Source organism: Ammospiza nelsoni, chromosome 2, assembly GCF_027579445.1.
Source record: "Ammospiza nelsoni isolate bAmmNel1 chromosome 2, bAmmNel1.pri, whole genome shotgun sequence".
NCBI lineage: Eukaryota > Metazoa > Chordata > Aves > Passeriformes > Passerellidae > Ammospiza > Ammospiza nelsoni.
This window is the reverse complement of record NC_080634.1, coordinates 16,797,670-16,815,828: the sequence shown is the minus strand read 5'-3', so window position 1 is coordinate 16,815,828 and position 18,159 is coordinate 16,797,670. Positions and strand designations below refer to the sequence as shown.

General features: G+C 41.9%; 1 protein-coding gene across 1 annotated transcript; it reads right to left on the bottom strand.

The window, feature by feature from the left end:
• Positions 1-5,633: 5,633 nt before the first annotated feature.
• LNP1 (leukemia NUP98 fusion partner 1) lies at positions 5,634-14,346 on the bottom strand. The gene is made up of 3 exons (XM_059491223.1): positions 14,191-14,346; positions 7,862-8,107; positions 5,634-5,834 (listed from the first exon to the last, which is right to left on the bottom strand). The coding sequence occupies exons 1-3, from the start codon at positions 14,335-14,337 to the stop codon at positions 5,634-5,636; spliced, it is 594 nt and encodes a 197-aa protein (XP_059347206.1). The 5' UTR covers positions 14,338-14,346.
• Positions 14,347-18,159: the final 3,813 nt, after the last annotated feature.

Below are 18,159 nucleotides of genomic sequence, written 5' to 3'. Positions count from 1 at the left end.
ACTCTCAGCTGTCATAGGAGAGGTGTTTCAGGCCTGTGATCAGTTTGGTGGCTCACCTCTGGGCTCATTCCAGCAGGTCAGTGTCTATCAGTTTGGTGGCTCACCTCTGGGCTCACCCAGCAGGTCAGTGTCATTCTCATGTTGGGGCCCCAGAGCTGAACACAGTGCATCAGCCAGCAGGGAATTTAGGAGAACTGGTTGCTCCCTCTCTGCAGCGCCAGCTCTGAACTGCAGACATTGAAACACCCTGCTGCTTGCAGCTCTTTTGGAGCACTATGTTCCATTTTTCCACTAATACAGCTATTTAAAGAATGATACATTCTGGCTGTGTCTGTGGCAGCTTCAGTGTGGCCCACCATCTTCACCTTTGGTCTTTCCATCAGTGCAAACATTGTTAAAAGCCATTAAAGATAGTGCTGAAGGTTCTCCCACCTTCTAAGTAGCATCAGGTAACACAGAGTTACTGCAGCAGCTTCCACACAGTTGTATCACCTCAGTCACCAGCATTCAGGGTTTAGTCAAGATTCTCTACTCTCTATATTGCAAGTAAGAAAATAAGGCCCTGAGGGTTTGCCATAATCCCTCTTTATGAAAGCTGTGCATGCAGTGAAGTTCTGTGCTCCTGTCAGTCCCCAAGACGCCAATTGCAGCTACCAACCTCTTCTGCTACAATTCTACTTTTGCTTCATCAACATCCGAGCCTTGCTGAAAATTCTCTAGTAGAACCAGACATGAAATTGCACATGGAAATTGCACATGGATCCAAATCTTCTTGCTTCAACTGAAAAGAAATTTCTTATCACTCTTAAGCAATCTCAGCTCAGAATTGCTTTGGATTAGGAAACCCCATTGCAGTGAGTACCTTGAGTGAGTGATGGAAATTATGGTTGATGTCCATTGACAGCTGACACCTGGATTATCCTAATGTGAGAGTCCTTTTGTTCCATGCAAAAGGCATTAAAGAAGATGAAGCAGCTTCACCTGCATCTGTGGGCGTGCAGAATTTGGCACAATGAAAAAGGAATTCATGAATATATATTATATTTATCCCAAATGCTGGCTAAAGTGCAGTTGCCAGTCCTGCATAGGTGAGAGCAGCCCAAAGTTACTTTGTTCTTCCTGAAGATCTTTTATTGCTGCTGGGACCACTAGAGCAAAGAAATGCTCTAATCATTCCTCTCTGGCAGGCATAAACTTGTGCTAATCTGAAATCACTGTAGCGGCTTTCTGGCAGATTTCTCTATATAGGAGTCCTCAGGGAGTAGACCCACTATATTCAAAAAGCTCATGAGAAACTTTGAAGATGTATTTTGTGTATACAGGAAGAGCAGCATATCAAATGAGAGCCATTGCATAATGGTCCAGGAAGGGCTGGTTTTCAAAGGACCAAACCCTAGCATTCACCTCATATCATGGGATGTGGCTGCAGGCAATCATGTCCATGAATCCTTCTGCTCAAGCTTTAGAGCAATAAAAGAGTTCTTTTTTGATACTTCACTATCAGGAACAGTGCTGATTCTCCAGCCTGAGGACTCTCTGTAGGGGCCTTGATGGCTTTTTGATGAAAATTCATGTACAGCGGTCACAAGCTGGTTGGTCTTCTCAATTCACCAAAACTTTTGTCAGTTTAGAAATTGTCTGAACTGAAGCATTTTGACAAGCATATAAGAAGGACAAGAATGCATCTAGTATGACAGAATATTGATGCTCATTGTATCACTTCTTTCTTTATTTTCTCTCTGACCTCAGGGACATGACACAGCTGAGAGAAATTATCTTTTTCCAAAGAACTGTAGATACTGAGCTGGGATTCAGAGGGATCCTCCTAATAGGAGCAATAGCACCTGTCAAGCCAGTCTAAAACGGCAGTGAAAATGAAGATCAACATGCTACGAGCAATATTTTCTTTGATGAGTGGGTTTATTTTCACATTTGTTCTCACAAAATTACCTAAAGCTCTGGCACAACAACTGCAGGCAGAGCATTCTTTATGAAGTTTGTTGTATTTCAGTGTTCAATTCTCTCATTGTATGACTAGATTTTGGCTGTAATATCGCTCTGGAAATATTTCAAGACCTGTCTGTTTACAACAGTTTTGGCAGAAAGCTGCGATAAGCTCAAAGTCCTGTGATTATGATTCATTGCTGTGTGAATAATTTCAGTTATCAAGCTTGATTATATCTGTACATGGTTTTATACTATTCACATGTACGTTGGGTGCATTCAGAGCCAGGGCTGTGCTTACCCAAATACCTTTTTTAGTGCTAAAGAACAAAAACCTGCCAAAGAATATTTTAATACTTTCCATCTTTAGTATTTTATGGGTTTTTAAAATAGGTATTATATTCTTATTCAGTTATGCATTGTGGTTATTTCATTTTTATTCATGCATTTAAATATTTCCTACTTTTTTCCCCAGAAAGGATTCTTGCGAGCATTTACATAAATACAGCTATTACATCATTTTACCTGTGTGGGATATGGCATTTCATATACCAATACATGATAAGTTAGCCAGCACTCAAAATTGAATTCATCCTCCAAACCATGCTGCAATGAAACAATACCTGAGAAGCAAACATAAATATTTTGCTTTGGGAATGCCCACCTGACAGATGAGGTAACCCCAACTGATGTCCTCTTCTCAGCCCTCTCAGAAAACACTGGGGTGTAAATCTCTCCTGCTCTTGAAAGATTTCTATGTACCCACATCTTCCCTTCCCACAGGAGCACTTTCCAGCTAGCCGGAACTGCTGGAAGAATTCACAGGGATGAGTGTTTCATCAGACCATGGTCTTCCACTTGTAAACACAGCAAGTTTAATATTTCCTTCATGGGTGCCTTGAATCACACCAGTTTTCCTGCTCACTCCCCTTTCTGTTTAATGTTTTCAATATTTCTTATTAGTGAGCATATGGATTTCTTCATCCCTTTGTCTTCACTTCCCACTGAAGCCTGACTTCCTTCATGGCCATGGTTTGGACTCTGGTACAACTTGCAGCCATCCCACTCTTGGGAAGGGCAGAAAAAGCAAACAGTGTTTGCCCAGGAATGGGTGTTTGTGCAGAAACTGCCTGCAGCCAGCCCCATTGCCTGGGAATTCAGGGTCGAATCAAGGCAGTGACTATTTTTTATGACATTTGCCACAGAACTAGTGACCTACTGTGAGAATGGAAACCCTCTGGAGTCTTTCTGACAGAAATATCAGATGTGCCATTGCAATCAGATTCCTCTTTGGATGGTTACCAGCCTTCCCAAATGCCCAATTTCTTATGGAATACTTGTTAATTTCTGTGGAGAATGATTTCATTCTATCAAGCAAGATTCAGTCCACCCAAGTAATACATTGCTCAGACTGGAAGGGACAGAGCTGGAAAGGGCTCCTGGTCTGATCAGCCAGGATACAGAGCAAGGGAGGAGAACACTTCTGAGTCAATAGAGAGTATTGTGTGAAAGCTTCTGTTCCCAGAGTCACACCATGGGGCTGATGGGCCAGTTCAAGAACACATGAACACTTCCAGACCCCCCCTTCAGACAAATGGGATTTGGTGGAATACAGGGGAGCTGTTTGCAGGCAGAGCTGCCCAGGTGGCAGTGAGGTTTCTCTGTGCTTTCAGGGAGATGGTGACCAGCAAGCCAGAGGCAGCCACACAGGGCTCTCCTATTTTAGCTCTGTTTGGTATTTTCTTTCCATCAGGTGTGGTGTACAACCAGCACACTGATTTGATGAACACAAGCAAATTCTGCTGGAGCCTGTTGAGTTAACCTGTCTGTACAACAGGAGGAGGCAGCTGATGACCTGAAATGCAGGCAAAGCTGATGCAGCCATGGCATTCAGCTCTCCCAGGATGGGAGGACAGGCTGCTACCTGAAAAGACCTACATGAGAGGTTTTATCTGAGAGCTCAGACACAGCTGGCCATGTTCATTTCTATCCAGACCTTCTGTAATGCAGTCTTCTGATTAAGGTTGTAAAGGAAAAGTATTTAAGTTTTGGCTGACAGAAGAACTTTGGAAAAATTCAATCTGGATTGGGAAGGACAGGAACAATGCATAGGAACAACATTTTTCCATTATTAGATTTATTAGTTTATAATACATGTTACCAGGCAAGAAGCAATTTACAAGCATCAGTAAGGGTTCAATTGCTTTCTTATCTATCCCCCAAAGCTCTAAACAAAAAAAACCAAACAACTCAATCCCTTAATGTCTATAAGTGTTACAAAGTCTTAAGGATGCCCTAAGCTTTTAAAGGGCTGAATATTCAAAAGTAAGGCTCTAGGGTAAATTAGTAAGATTTTTGTTAATTACAGAAAAATCACAGGAAGAATATCCATCAGACCTTGACTTTTGCTCATGACTTCATTACTCTTCACTCTTTTCTCCCTGTATTATCCAAATCAGGCTTTCTCCATACTAGGCCTGGGAAGATTATTCCCAAAGAGAGAAGGGTTGTATCTGCAGAGAGCACTGGCACTTTGAAGAGAGGGGAGCATAGGGGGATTGTGGGAGAGTGTCTGTGTTTGTGAGCATGTGGAGATGAGATTTACACCTGTGTTCAGGAGGTCCTCAACCACAGGATCAGCCTTTTCCCTGCCTATGGTCCTGCTCACAAGAGACAGCCAGTTTGGCCCAAATTCTGGCAAAGGAAAAAGGGTTGCAATGCCCCATCAGCTCCTTGAAGATATTCTATGGAAATATGAGAGAACCAGAACATCTCTGGTTTTACTAGAGAATTCAGATGTTAATGAAGCAAAAGTAGAGTTGTAGCAGAAGAGGTTGGTAGCTACAAGGCAGTAAATTAGTAAAGGGAGAGAGGAAAGGTCACAAAAGAAGCAAGGTAATGAGGTGATGTTTAAAAAAGACTGCATATGGCATTCAGTGCCATGGTTTAGTTGAGGTGTTAGGGCATGGGTTGGACTTGATCTTTAAGATCTCTTCCAACCTCGTCATTCTGTGAATTCTGTGGGTAAAGCTGAAAGAAAGAACTAATTGTGTGAGTGGGGAAATGGGACTGAGGACATGGGAGAGGGCTGGGAAATGCCAGTGAAATGAGTCACACTGCAGAGTGACAGGAAAAGCAGTGAGAAGTGAACCATCAGGGAGGTGTAGAAGAGAACATGGGCTTCTCTTAATTACATACACTTGGAGCTGAAAGACTGTCAGAGCAAAAAGATACCTGTTTTCAAGACAATTCTAAGTGAATGTCAGGAAGCAGTTGGCTGTTTATATGTACTTTTTTCTTCCCAAACCTACCAAAAAGCCTGTTTTCAATTAAAAAAGGAACATAAGGCTTTGCATGGCTCTGTAACATATAGGTGGTGGCCTCCTCTTAAAGGAATGCATCCACCACTGTCCTGCTGCAATGCTAAATATGCCTGAAATCCTCTTATGGTGGTTAATCTCTAACTTGGATCTTGCTACTGATACACTCCTATGACAAAGGTCATAATTTCTAGTGACAAAAGTAAAGAAAGGAAGGTAATAACATGGTGTCAGCAATGCAGTTGATTTTACTTTTATTTTACAGCTTAGGGGTTATTCTAGCTAACAGGCTGCTTCTAGTCAAAACAGAACAAAAATGTTCCCTCTGCTCTTCAGGGGGAGTGTTAAGATGGATTTTCTCAATGCATTCTAGCTGCCTGTGGATACATAACCTTTCTGAATGCTTGCTTGTGATGGAAACTGTTCACTGTGTTTTGCAGGTACTTCTGAACTTTCAGCTTCGTCCCGCTCTCTCCTTGCCTCTGATTTCTCTCCCATTTTCTTATGAGACTTGCTTTTTCTCAAATGCAATTTTTCTCTTTCTCGTCTCTCTTTTGCACCTTCAGGTTGCTAAAAGACAGGGAAAAAATAGCAGGGAATTAAAAGAGATTCCTACAAGAACAACAACAACAAAAAAGCTCATTATTTTATTTCACTGAGTAACAAAATGTTCCAGTAACTTCCTCACCAAGATCAGCTTTACCATGATGGGCTCAAATTCAAGGCCCAAGCCAGTCCCCCTAAAGCTCAGCAAGAAGCAACACACATGCTTTGGTTTTACTCTCTATATGATAGAAGGGTCACAGCCTCAGTGCACTTGAAGAGGAGAGCAGACAGGAGGGAGAAAGAGAGGGGTTCTGAGATTTCAGCCCAGACTCCATGTTTCTATCCTTTCATGTGATCCATCTTTACATCCCTGATGACTTCTCAGTGCTGGCTGCAAAGACCTCACTGAAAACAAGGTCTGAAGGGTTCTCACAGACACATTTATATGAGAAAAGCAATATGCAGGGAAGGAGATGAATTACCTTTGCCAAAGTGTTCACCTGTCTGATCATGGTGGTTTGAATTGCACCCACACAGCTCTGAATGCAAAAAAAAATGCTCCATTTGAAGACACAGGTTTAAGCCCAAGTTTCCTTTCAGATCTCTGACCTATCGCTCAGTTCTTTGAGAGTCCTTCACATCTCCAAACTATAATTGTGACTGAGGGAATGGCAACAACTTGGTCTTCTTGAAAAACAGATTAAAATACAGCTCAAAACATCCCACTGCTGATTACAGAGGGGCACTGGAATCCCTGCTTTTAGCTGGAACTGAAGCCATAATTAATGCATTGTACTCACTATACCTAATCACACATCAACTACACTACTACTCACTACTACACTACTACTCATAGACTTTCTGGCCACAGGCATTTCTGAGAAATTATAAATGATAAAGCAGACAACCACTGGTGAATGCTGGCACATGAGGCAATGTAAATTTCCAAATGAAAGCAATTGAGTAGTTCCTGAAGAGGAAAAAGAAGATTAGGGAGCACACTTGAAATTTTGACCATGGTGTAACAGCGCTGTCATCATCATAATTCTGCATATTCTTAGACAATTGGTCATGCAAGGACTATAATTATGGGACTGATAATGTAATTATGCTGCCTATTGAAAAGAAATTTTTCCCCTTCTTTTGCTGTGCAAAGAGAGTTGAAAACTACTTTTCCATACAAATTGTCAGTGTCAAGAACCTGGAACAAAAAAAGGATACTTCCTTCTATGGCTATTTGATGCTAATGTCAGGGGTTATTCAAGCACAGCTTTTTGAATGGAGTGACAATTTGCTGGGGTTTTCCTGATACTTAAAAGTGAGTTGGGATTTATTACCCTTTCTTCCATTGCAGGATACAGCAGATACTATGCAACATAATAAAAATATATTAAAGTCTAGATAAAAATTGGCAATTGGCTATTTCATCAACACTCACCAGAAAAAATGCTCACGGCTCTGGACAGAATGATGGGGAGAAGGATGAAATGGGCAGAGAATCCCCTGCATGCCCTTGCAGATAAAATATGTTCTACTTATAGCAATAGCTGCTGCTGCAGCTGTGTGGTGACACTGCAGAAAGCAGATGGATGGGGTCCTGAGGGGTAAATGAGAAGCCTCTCAAACACTGCAGTGTCTGGCAGTGTTACAGACAACTCCACATAGGTCAAGTCAGGTCAGCAGCTGTGAAAAAGTGAGCTGGGTCTTGCAGCAGAAGTAAAGCAAACCTGGGTTTGTATTGTCATGTTTTGTGGCCACAGCCATAGAAACCTCTGAAAACATTGCCACATGAGCCACATGGTCTTTCATTTTGAGGATAAACATTCCTGAATAAGCCTGGACAGTAACACCACATCAAGAATCCTCACACTAATGATACAACTTTAACCTGGTTTGTGCTACTCGTAGTCATTTGAGACCATATAATATGAGAAATTACAGTTGGAGTTTATTTCTGCACTTCCCTCAGCAAAGTCACAGCAATTGCACAAAGGATGAAGCTGACTTGGTTGGTCGGGCTTTTTTTCTTCTGCAGTGATCTTATTACCTACCAAAGAAACTGAGCGTTTGCTTTTGAGATGCAATTGCTTTTCAAAGGACTCTGCAAATTCCTGAATGGAGTTTGATCTTGTCTCTGGACATGAGCTGTTTGCTGAAGGTGTCCTGCTTGCCTTCCTGTGGCAGTGACATTTGACGTCTTGGTCTTCTTGAAATTCCTTGGAGCCTCTGAGGTGGCCTGAAGATGAGCCTTTGGCAGAAGCATGAAGTCGTGTTGTATGGAGAGAGGAAAGCTTGGCCTGAAAAACAAAAGGTCTTTGTTGACTATTGAATAGCAAAGCAGAACACACAAGGCAGATTTTTTTCTGCCCCTGACACTCTCCCAAACAGTGGTGCAAAGTGAAAGACCCTCCCCAGAATTCTGTATCTTTCTTTTTAAGTGTAGGAGAATCACACTGCCAAGAACTTGCTTTCTGGAGGCAGCAGGGGCAGAATTTCCTATGATTCCTGGGTTTGAGGATATAAGTTTTGGCACACAATGAACATTTCAAATGTAAAGTGTGCTGGGTCCTCTTAGTGTTCACTGACACGAAAAGGAACTGGGACTCTTCATAGCCTCAAAGACTCAGGCCTTGCACCTAGTTGCAGTTTCTAGGCAGGACTCTCAAAAAGCAATATCCAGCCTTTTTGGCCAGACGAGTCAGGTAAGAGGTTTGACCCACAAGTGCTGCAGGTCTTATCAGCTGTTGGAGTTTAGAGTGTGACAGCAACCATTTCTCACCCAGTTCTGTCAAGTTTTCAGCACAGTCTACATGCAGACAAATTGCTTTATTGCCCAGCTTTGAATTTTCTGCAGGATTTTTGGGTCCTTTTGTCTTGAACTAATGAAGAAGCACTTTCAGGGTACTGAGGGAACACATCTCTACAAAAGAAGCAGTAGGAAACAGACTTCTACAATTATATTTGCAGGACTGAAGTCAGAATGAGTAGATAGTTGTTAGGTTTCTGTGTGATTCAATTTTCCAAGGCCTGGCATGCAGATAAAAGCTATTGATCTGCCTCAGCTGTGTTTAATTGAATGCCTGCAAAGGAGATTAAACTGATACAGAACTGCTGTGGCCTGTGCAGTCATAAATTGGTGGTTTTAGAAAGGGACAGACCTGTAGAAGAGAGACATGAGAAGGACACCACACAGCTAGGGATATCCCAAACCCTGTTGATGATTTTCAGGATGAGTAGATGAACACAGGTAAGATGCAGATGGTGAAAGTTGTGAGAGATGGGAGGTACTGAAAATTACACCCCTGCAGGTGTCAGATTAAAGCACTCCAGGCACCCAGCTGCTGGCATACATTTCTGAATGCATCTTTGTTTTGAACATTATAAGGAATTTCTCCACAGAAAGGATGACTACACATTGGAATAGACTGCCCAGGGAGGTGGTGAAGTCACTGTCCCTGGAGGTGTTTAAGGAAGGACAGGACATGGCACTCAGTGCCATGGTCTAGTTGAATGGTGGTGGATGGGTCAAAGGTCAGAGTCGATGATCTCAGGGGTTTTTTCCAACCTATTTGGTACTGGGACTCTCTGTTTTGTACAGGCCTGGTGCTGAGCCTTCAGTTACTTAGTAACCCTGAGAAGTTCTGCTGGCTTTAAGGGAGCTGTGATTGTTTCTAACAAAGGAAGGTTTATCCCACCAGTTCTGCAATGCTTTCTAAGAAAATCCTTACACTCAGTGCAGGGTTTGTGGTGTGTGTATTGGTTGTTTTGTTGCTTTAACAAACAGGGGAAAACTAAACCAACTGGGTATAGTGTTCACGTGAATCTACAAACCTTGGACTGCAAGGGACCTGAAATATGTCCTGCAGACAACTTCATTCACTCTGAAGTTGTGTGCAGGACATATCCTTGCTCCTATAAATGTACTGGCACAACAGGGACCAATGCAGCCTTTCTCTGGATAGAGAGGCTGTGCATTCATATGACTGTGGCTGCATCACATTAGACAGGCTTGATGAGAGATGCTGAAAATAATAAATCTTGCACCTGACAGAAGTACCTAATATTTGAAGAGTGCTTGCAAAATCTATGGTACTGGTTCCATTTTTTTCCCAGGCATAAGCTTACTATGATCAGTATTATGGACTGCCTCTGAGAGTAGTGTTAATGATTTCTGCTGTAGTATTCTTACTTTGGTTTCAAACCAGTCAATACAGCTGCAAGTTCTGTAAGGTCATATTGTATTGTTACTTTAGAAAGCATCAAAGCAATCATATTGTGCTCGAGGGACAGGAGCACACATGCCATGCCAGGCTCAAAAAGCTAAATGTCTTCTCTGACATTTTAATGGCATCAACATATATTCTTTCCTGGAAATAAAAATTGTCTCATGGTAAAAATCACTGGTATCTGCTCCTAGAGGGTTTGGGAAAAAAGCCCAAACCAAACAAAAGACTGCAGTTTACCTACTGATATGGCAGCAATGGTCCAGAAACGGGACAAGCTTTTCTCTGAAATGCCCATCTGCCTCAGTGGGCTAAGGGTAAAGATAGACTGACGGGTCTATGCAATCATATTGCTGTGACTGTTCTTTCTCTCACAGTGCCTGGGCATGATACATTCAATTCTCCACTATCAAAATGGGGATTGTTTGCCAGTGCTGGGAAGCACCCAGGGATCTCAGGGATTGTTTCTTATTCCCATTAGTACTCCTTTTTTCTGTGTTGGGCAAAGGCCACCCATGTTCAGTGTATCTATTTACAAAAGAGCTAATATTCTGCTAATTGCCAATCTCAAACACATAAAAGGTACACAAACAAAAATACTTCACACAACAAAAATTGTTGTCAGTATATATTGTCTTATCTCTTTCTCAGTTTCTGTTTTTAGACAAGTTAGTTGTTTACATCTTTTCGGCTTGATCTGAGAGCTTGCACAGCTGTCAGTAAGAACATTAATCTTCAGTGTGTCAGCACAAGTGTTCATTGTTTGCTGGAGTTCACACAATGACCCGAGTATTTTAGGGATATTTTGGAACATCTGACATTCGGATGCTCTCCCATGGCTTCATTTCCTTCCAAGAAGCTTACAGACAAGAATATATTTCTTTAAAATATTTTGGTCTGGCCTTCAATTCATCTATAGTAACAACAGTGTGGTAGATGTTCAGTTTAAGTTTAGTTTAAATTAAATGTCAGTAACTTCAACAGCAGTCATTTGTTCTGCTGCCACTCCTAGCAATTTTCTCCAGTGAGAAACAATGTCTGTTTGAAGGTGGATCCATGTATAGGGCTGTAAACTTCTTATCAGTTCTTCTTTGTCTCCAATCTTTTCCTTACAACATAATGTCTGGGAGGTAAGATATGTTCTGAACCTAAATGATGTAAGGTAACTGGAATGTGACAAGGAAAGTCATAGCTGGAGGCTTCAAAAAAAGGTATCAAAGTTAATTTGTCTAAAGTTTGCCAGGGGAACAAGTTAAATAAAGGAGATGGAAACAGCTGACTTAATTGTCCCCAGGCAGTTTTTTACATTTAGTGTTGGCCCACAGCAACACACAGAGCTCTGAGCTTTCCAGGACAGTGGAGTTACATGTTGTTTTAGCCTGACAGATTGGAGTTGCATGTTTTAGCTTGACTTGCAAGTGACCCAGTGTAGGATGAATATAATTTTGTGTTCCCTTCTGCAAAGTGTGAATGACAATAGCAAAAGCATTTTGCAAAGCTCATCTCAGTGGCGTTTGTGAGGTATACAAAGATACTGGGGGGAAAAAAAATATGAAAACTGTTGTTAGTTTAGGAGTTATTCAAAGCTATATCCATACTTAGGATGGGGGCTGTACCATGATAGGATACCACAGGAATTTAATTTTTGTCGTTGTGGTGGAAGCAATGGCTTGAGTGTCTCACTACAGTACAAGAAAAACTACAAAGACCAACACAGCAGTTTGGAGCTGAAAGTGATTTTCCAGCAGAACCAACTTTCGTGCTCCCCTGAGAGCACTTTACAATGCAGCATCACAAGGCTGGGGGTGCTGAAGCAGTTCCCATGGGCAGAACTGCTCTGCTGCTGGTGCCCTGAATAAAGCTTTGGATATGAGACCAAGTGAGCTGGCAGTGCTCTTTTGGCAGTACCACTGTACTTGCACAAGGAGCTTTTCCCAAAGCTGTGCCAGAACTTGCTGACTTGATTTTAGACAGTGGAGTTATCTTGATTTTCAGTGCTGAGACACAAGAAAGGGTACACTGTGACCCGCTGTGGAGCTTTTAGCTTTCAGAAGAGATGCACTCTAACCTCAGTTATTATTCCTCCTGATAATTAGCACTTTTCTGATAAAATGAAGACAATATTTAAATAACAGCGCCAGTGTTTTGAATATTACAAAGGTTATAATTTGCAATAATGAATCTTACAGTAGTTATAATTTGGAGTAACTGTGCAAAACCCACACATCCAGATGCAATAGTTCTCAAGTTACTGCTCTCAACAAGGAGATGCTCTTTCTGGAGGTATTTGCAAGGCATCAGTAGTGCCCATTTGTTTAACTTTTGGCTTTGGTTAGACAAAACATAGTACTGCTCTTTGCTACCAACTACTCAACTTCCAAATCAAGAGTGTATTTCAAAATGTATCCGCAAATTATAAAATCCCCAGACAAATATTGATGTCTCATTCCTCCAGTCAACATCTGGCACTGAGAAATAAAGCAGTTAAAATTTACATTTTCTATATGAAACCAGTGGAGCAAGACAAATTTGTGTGAAGCATTAATGTAAAGGTCAGATGTAATTAAGTATACACAATAGCTTGTCAAACAGTAACATCAAAAAGTCATAGTCTTTCTGTCAGCCAACTTAATCTAAATTCAAGGTATGGATTCAGGAATGCAAGTGTAGCAAAGTACTTGAATAGCTATTAGCTAACTCTTTAAATAGCTTTTGAACAAACAGAATACAAGGACCTGCTAATACAGACACAAATATACAAGATGTGTTCAGCACCTTGCTGAATGGAAAGAGATTTAAAGTGCATTCTTACACTCCAGTTTCTCTTGAGGCTAGAGAAATCACATATGTATGGATCTCTGAGAGAAAAAAGTAAAATATAATAAAATAAATTAACCTCCTTCCTCTCCCATTAATAAATGTTATGTATTCAGCATTTTGATGGAATACAGCAGCAAAGCTCTAGCTCAGAGTCTGCCTTGCAATCTGTGGCTGAGGTGAGATATAAGAGTAAATAACAAATATGGCTGATCAGACCAGAAGTTATGAATGAAGGTTATCACTCCAGCCTGCCCATGAATTCAAAGAGGGAGGAAGTCGTTTTGGACTCATTGGTTTTCTTAGCCAATTTTTTTGGAAATGAAAAATCCCACAGCTTAGAACCTGACAGCTGCAGAGGATAAGAGCTTGCAAGGTAGAAACATAGAATGGCACAAAAAAAAAGTTTGGGAAAGATTGTCTGCTCCTCTCCAATATATTAGCATTTGCTTCATTGCAGCCATAATGATCTAAGGATATAATTTTAAAATGGTTTGTAAGGAAACATAGTATCTTTGTTAAGACAACTGATGTAGTTGGGAAAAAAAGGAGACAGGTTGGTTTGGACCACCTAAATGTTCTTTTAAAAGCTGAAATGAAAGAAACAATCTTTGAATAAAGAGAAGACTATGAACAGTTTTCAGTTTAACCTAATTTTGATAATCACTTAGACAGTTGTGTGTGGCCTTCTGAACATGAACCTGCCCCTTTCCCAACTGTTTGGATTTAAGATTGTACTTCTACCCTAAAATCTTACTTCACAGTTTAGTAAGCTTATGTGTTGTATAATTGTTTTCAGAGTCAGATGTTTTAAAACAGGAGGGACTGAGTCCTCTAGCTTAAAACAGAAGTTACACTTACCTGAAAACAGGTAAGTCTAAAGGGTGAAACTTCCTGGAGACAATATAGTTGCATAATTAGGTCAAAACCCTTTTAATACATATGGAATTACACAGTTTTTCGCATGAGAACAGCCTTGTTACCGGCAGTCTTTATGTATGCAGGTGCAAAATGTTTTGATGTCTACCAGGTTGTGCTGAGCAGCCAGAACAACACTGTAGCACATAGTTATGCAGCTCTTACACATTTCTCCTTACATTTCTGGCCCTATCATCACTTTTCTTGGAGTTTGCCAGTTTTCTGTATGCCAAGACCCCAGAGCTTGACCCTGTCAGACAGCTAGACTCAAAAAGCAACTAGCAGCTGCCAGCAGGAGCTGAATTTACTTGGCAAGGTGTCCCATACTTCTCATACATCCCTGGGGCTGTGCCTCAGGGGATGGAACTCACATTTATACATACACCAGTGCACACACAGAGAAAGCTGCACACAGCTCTTACCGGCAGGGATGCTCTCCTCTCACTCCAGAGTTGTGGCTGACGTTTCTTGTGGCCTCTGCCTTCCTTCTCCTCATCGATCAAGTTGTGGCCCCAGAAGCTGCTCATCCATTTTGCAAAGAAAATATCATCATCTTCATCATATTCCATGCACAGATGCTCCAAACTTGGAGATGGGGGGGGTCTCCCAGCCAGACAAGGCAAAGCCAGACAGAGGTGAAATTCCACCACCAAGCCAGTAGCTCCACACTGTTCTGCCAACAAAGGGAGCAGACACACAGTTTCAAGCACTCTTTCTGCACTCCCTCCCCAAAACCCGTCCCACTGCAGCCCCAGGCACTGTCTAAACACAAAGTCAGCCCTTTCTCATCTCTTTTCAACTAGGTTTCCTTTAACCTTTCCATTGCAGCGATGTCCAATATGACACTGCCCCAGGGGGTGGGTGGCAGGGCTGGGGCTGCTCCCTGTGCTGCTGCTGAGTGCCCCAGCTGTCAATACCAATGCAGAATTGCCCACAGTTACATGCCTGCAGGGGGCAGGCCCAAAGTGGGCTTGTGATTTTTGAGAAGCAGCATTGACATATTGATGCTGGTCAGAAACTGGCTGGCTCTGTGGGAGGGAGCACAAAGGGCCCACTCTCTCTGCTGCTCTCTCTCTCTCTTCTGACTTCTGCTGCCTCTGCTCCTCCTTCAGCATTTCAGAAACATCATCTGCCTGGGTAGAAACCCTTCCTAAAGCAACTGCTCATTCATTTTTGGGTTATGACAGACAGGGAAATTTTGCAGCTGCTGCTTTTCACCTGAGTGATTTCAACTGCCATATCAGGGGTATGGGAGGCCCTGCCTCACTTGAATGCACTCAGGGTAAAAATGTGCTGGTTCCTCCTTACCAGCCCTGGGTGTAAACTATACAGGCCTTGCCTCTCCCACACAACAGAACAGGGCCAGGGAATGACTTCTGGCCCTCAGACCAAGTGTCTAAACTGAGCACATGTACCCTACGTGGTGTCTGTGCTGAGGGTCTCCTCCAGGCTCTGTACTGCAATTACTGCACTGTGGCTGTAATAATTTGTTGTCATTTTTATGCCTCCTTTATTTAAAAATCTCTGATATAACACAAAACCTGTTGTTTTTCATGAAACTGTTGTCTGCATGGTATGAAACTGGAAGATGTGTTATGTGCTTTGGGGCCTGGTAGGCGGACAATGAGGGCTCTGGGGCTGTAGAGCCTGTTGGGCTGGTGGTGGAAGGCTGCATGGCAGGAAGAACCCAAATTGAACTTCTTACTTGTTGCCACATTTCTCTTCACAGAGAAAAGCAAGGTACAATTCTTCCCAAGAATATTTCTGGGTTTCACATTCTCTGAACCTCAGAGAAAGAAAAACCAACTCTTATCTCATTTACTGCTCCTGTGTTGTTCACAAGTGGAATGCTTTGTGGAAGATTGTTTACCTGAAGGGAATTGGTAATGGGATTCTGGTGTGAGTGTTTTGATTCACTGACCAGTTGAATCCAGGTGTGTGTGTTGGGACTGTTGACTGACAGTCACGAGATGCAGTGGAGTGCAGTTGAGTTTAGATCTGCTTGGCAGATTCAGTTTAGATGTAAAGTAATAAAATGTAAATATAATACAGAATAATATAGTATAATAAAGTAACTAATTAGCCTTCTGATAAGATGGGGTCCTCCTCATAATTTCTCCCTGCCACAGGGGTGGTCTTGTTACCATACTTACTGGAAGCAAAGCCTGGTGTGTGCTGGTGTTCTTCTGGTGCCCAGACATTGCTGTGGAGATGCTGGTTGGTCCTGGCCACAAATATGCCAAAAAGCTTGCTGGTAATTTGGCATTACAGAGAACCAGTGGTCCAGCATTAAACGTTTCCCTCAACCTGATTAGAATGACAGATGTGGCTACAAAACTCCAGTTTCCTTCATGGGGGTGTGAGGTATGAGTACAGTGTGGGACTGTTCATTCCCAACAACACAGGTGAAGGGAACGGTTGCTCAGGGATGTCTGTGTGCCCAATTTTACCTTGTCCAGGGCAGGAAAGAGTGTGATTAGCAGAGTGACCTGAGTACATGGGTGGGCAGATGGCATTGCCTCAGATGTTTTATATGAGAGCTTGGGGACACAATCATCCCTGCAGCAGCCTGGACAGGAGCAAGAAGGATACCTGCAAAACAGCAGAGTAAGGAGACACCTGAAGCAATGAAAAGGATGTGTAGGCTGATTTTCTAGGTGGGGAAGGACCCTCCTGGCCATATTCAAGCAGCCTGAATTTGACTTACATCCTGGAGGCCACTCATCTGTGCAGGCAAGGCACACCTGAAAGCCTGCAGGAAGCACGACGTGGGTGGAATTATTGAGGCTGTCCCAGCAGGAAGCTATTGACCTGTTGGATACATATTTTCTATAGTGAAGTGACAGGGAGAACAGGGAGAAGGGTTGTCCCACAGCTTTGTCCAAATATGCTTACATAAATAGTAATAATCCATCAATTAAAGGACATTTCTCAAGTTGTTTACTACCAGGAATACAGATACAGTGACTCAGAGTACAGCAGGGCAAATTTTAGTTGGGATCCTGAGGTGTTTGCTTTGCAATCTTACTGTTGTTTTTATTTGCAGCCCTTTTTTCTTCTTTGCAATATGTCTTCTCACATTTCTCTCCTACCTACAATGAAATTTTTGCATGAGATAACTGGGGCTGATTGTAAAAACATATCAAGAACAACTCCTCTTCAGCTGAGTGCTCCATGGAAATAAGTGGAGACAGGAACATAAGCTTCCTCTGCCTACAGGTAAGGATTTTAACAAGGCATAGACACACACATGAACAAAATTCCAGTATTACATATTAAATTATTTTTATGACAGATTCAATTAATAACAGGGAAGAAAACATGAAGATTTAATTTATAACAAGGATTGCTCCAAAATTATTAAGTACAAAGTCCTAGAAAGTCTGAATCAGTCACATTAGCTGAAACTTCACAGAATTAGAGAATCAACCAGGCAAAATTGGAAGAGGCCACAGTGGATCATCTGGTCCAACCTCCCTGCTCAAGCAGGGCCATCCCAGAACACAGGTTTGTATCCAGACACGTCTGGAATGTCTCTAGTGTGAAAATGCGTATTTTATGATTTGTTTTTCGCAAATATTAAAATCAGTATGTGTTAGAAAGTTTTGCTGTATTAATTTTCTTAAGTAGTGTGTCAAATACAGTTTTAAGTTATAACATAATGTTAAAATAGAAATATGCTATGTAAGATACTTTTTTTAAAGAAAGGACTCGCACCGAGATAGCAGCCACAGGACACCTAAATCTTTCAGAGAAAAAGAATTTATTGCCTCATTATTAGAAGAAACGAACTTCTTCCTGCCTCGCTCAGCTCTGAAGAGGCCGTCAGGATTAAGAGGAAAAAGCTGACACTGACCAGACAGAATCCTGTGTTTGAATGAAATTTATGCATCGTGTATGAAGTGTATGAATATGCAACAGGCATATTCAAGGATTTTTAAAGGTCAATCCTCTGTTAACGTGTGCCTTTTTTCAGGCTTATTTTGCCCAGAAAGAGGTAGCCTGACTGTCGGTAACTCTTTGTTCCTATTGTCTCGTGTTGTCCTCAATCTCAATTGTTCAAATTTTTATTACTCTAATTGTATTCCTATTTTTATAACCATTTTATTACTATAAAACTTTTAAAATTTTAAAAACAAGTGATTGGCGTTTTTCACATCTAGTGAGGGAAACTCCACAACCTCACTGGACAACCTGTTCCAATGCTTCTGCACAGTAAAAATTTCCTCCTCATGTTCAGGTGGAACTTCTGTGCATCAGCTTCTGCCCATTGCCTCTTGTCCCATTGCTTGGCACCACCGAGAAGAGCCTGGATCCATCTTCTTGGTAGCCCCTCTTCAGGCACTTGAGACATTGATGAGGGCGTCTCTCCTCAAGGCCGAACAGCCCCA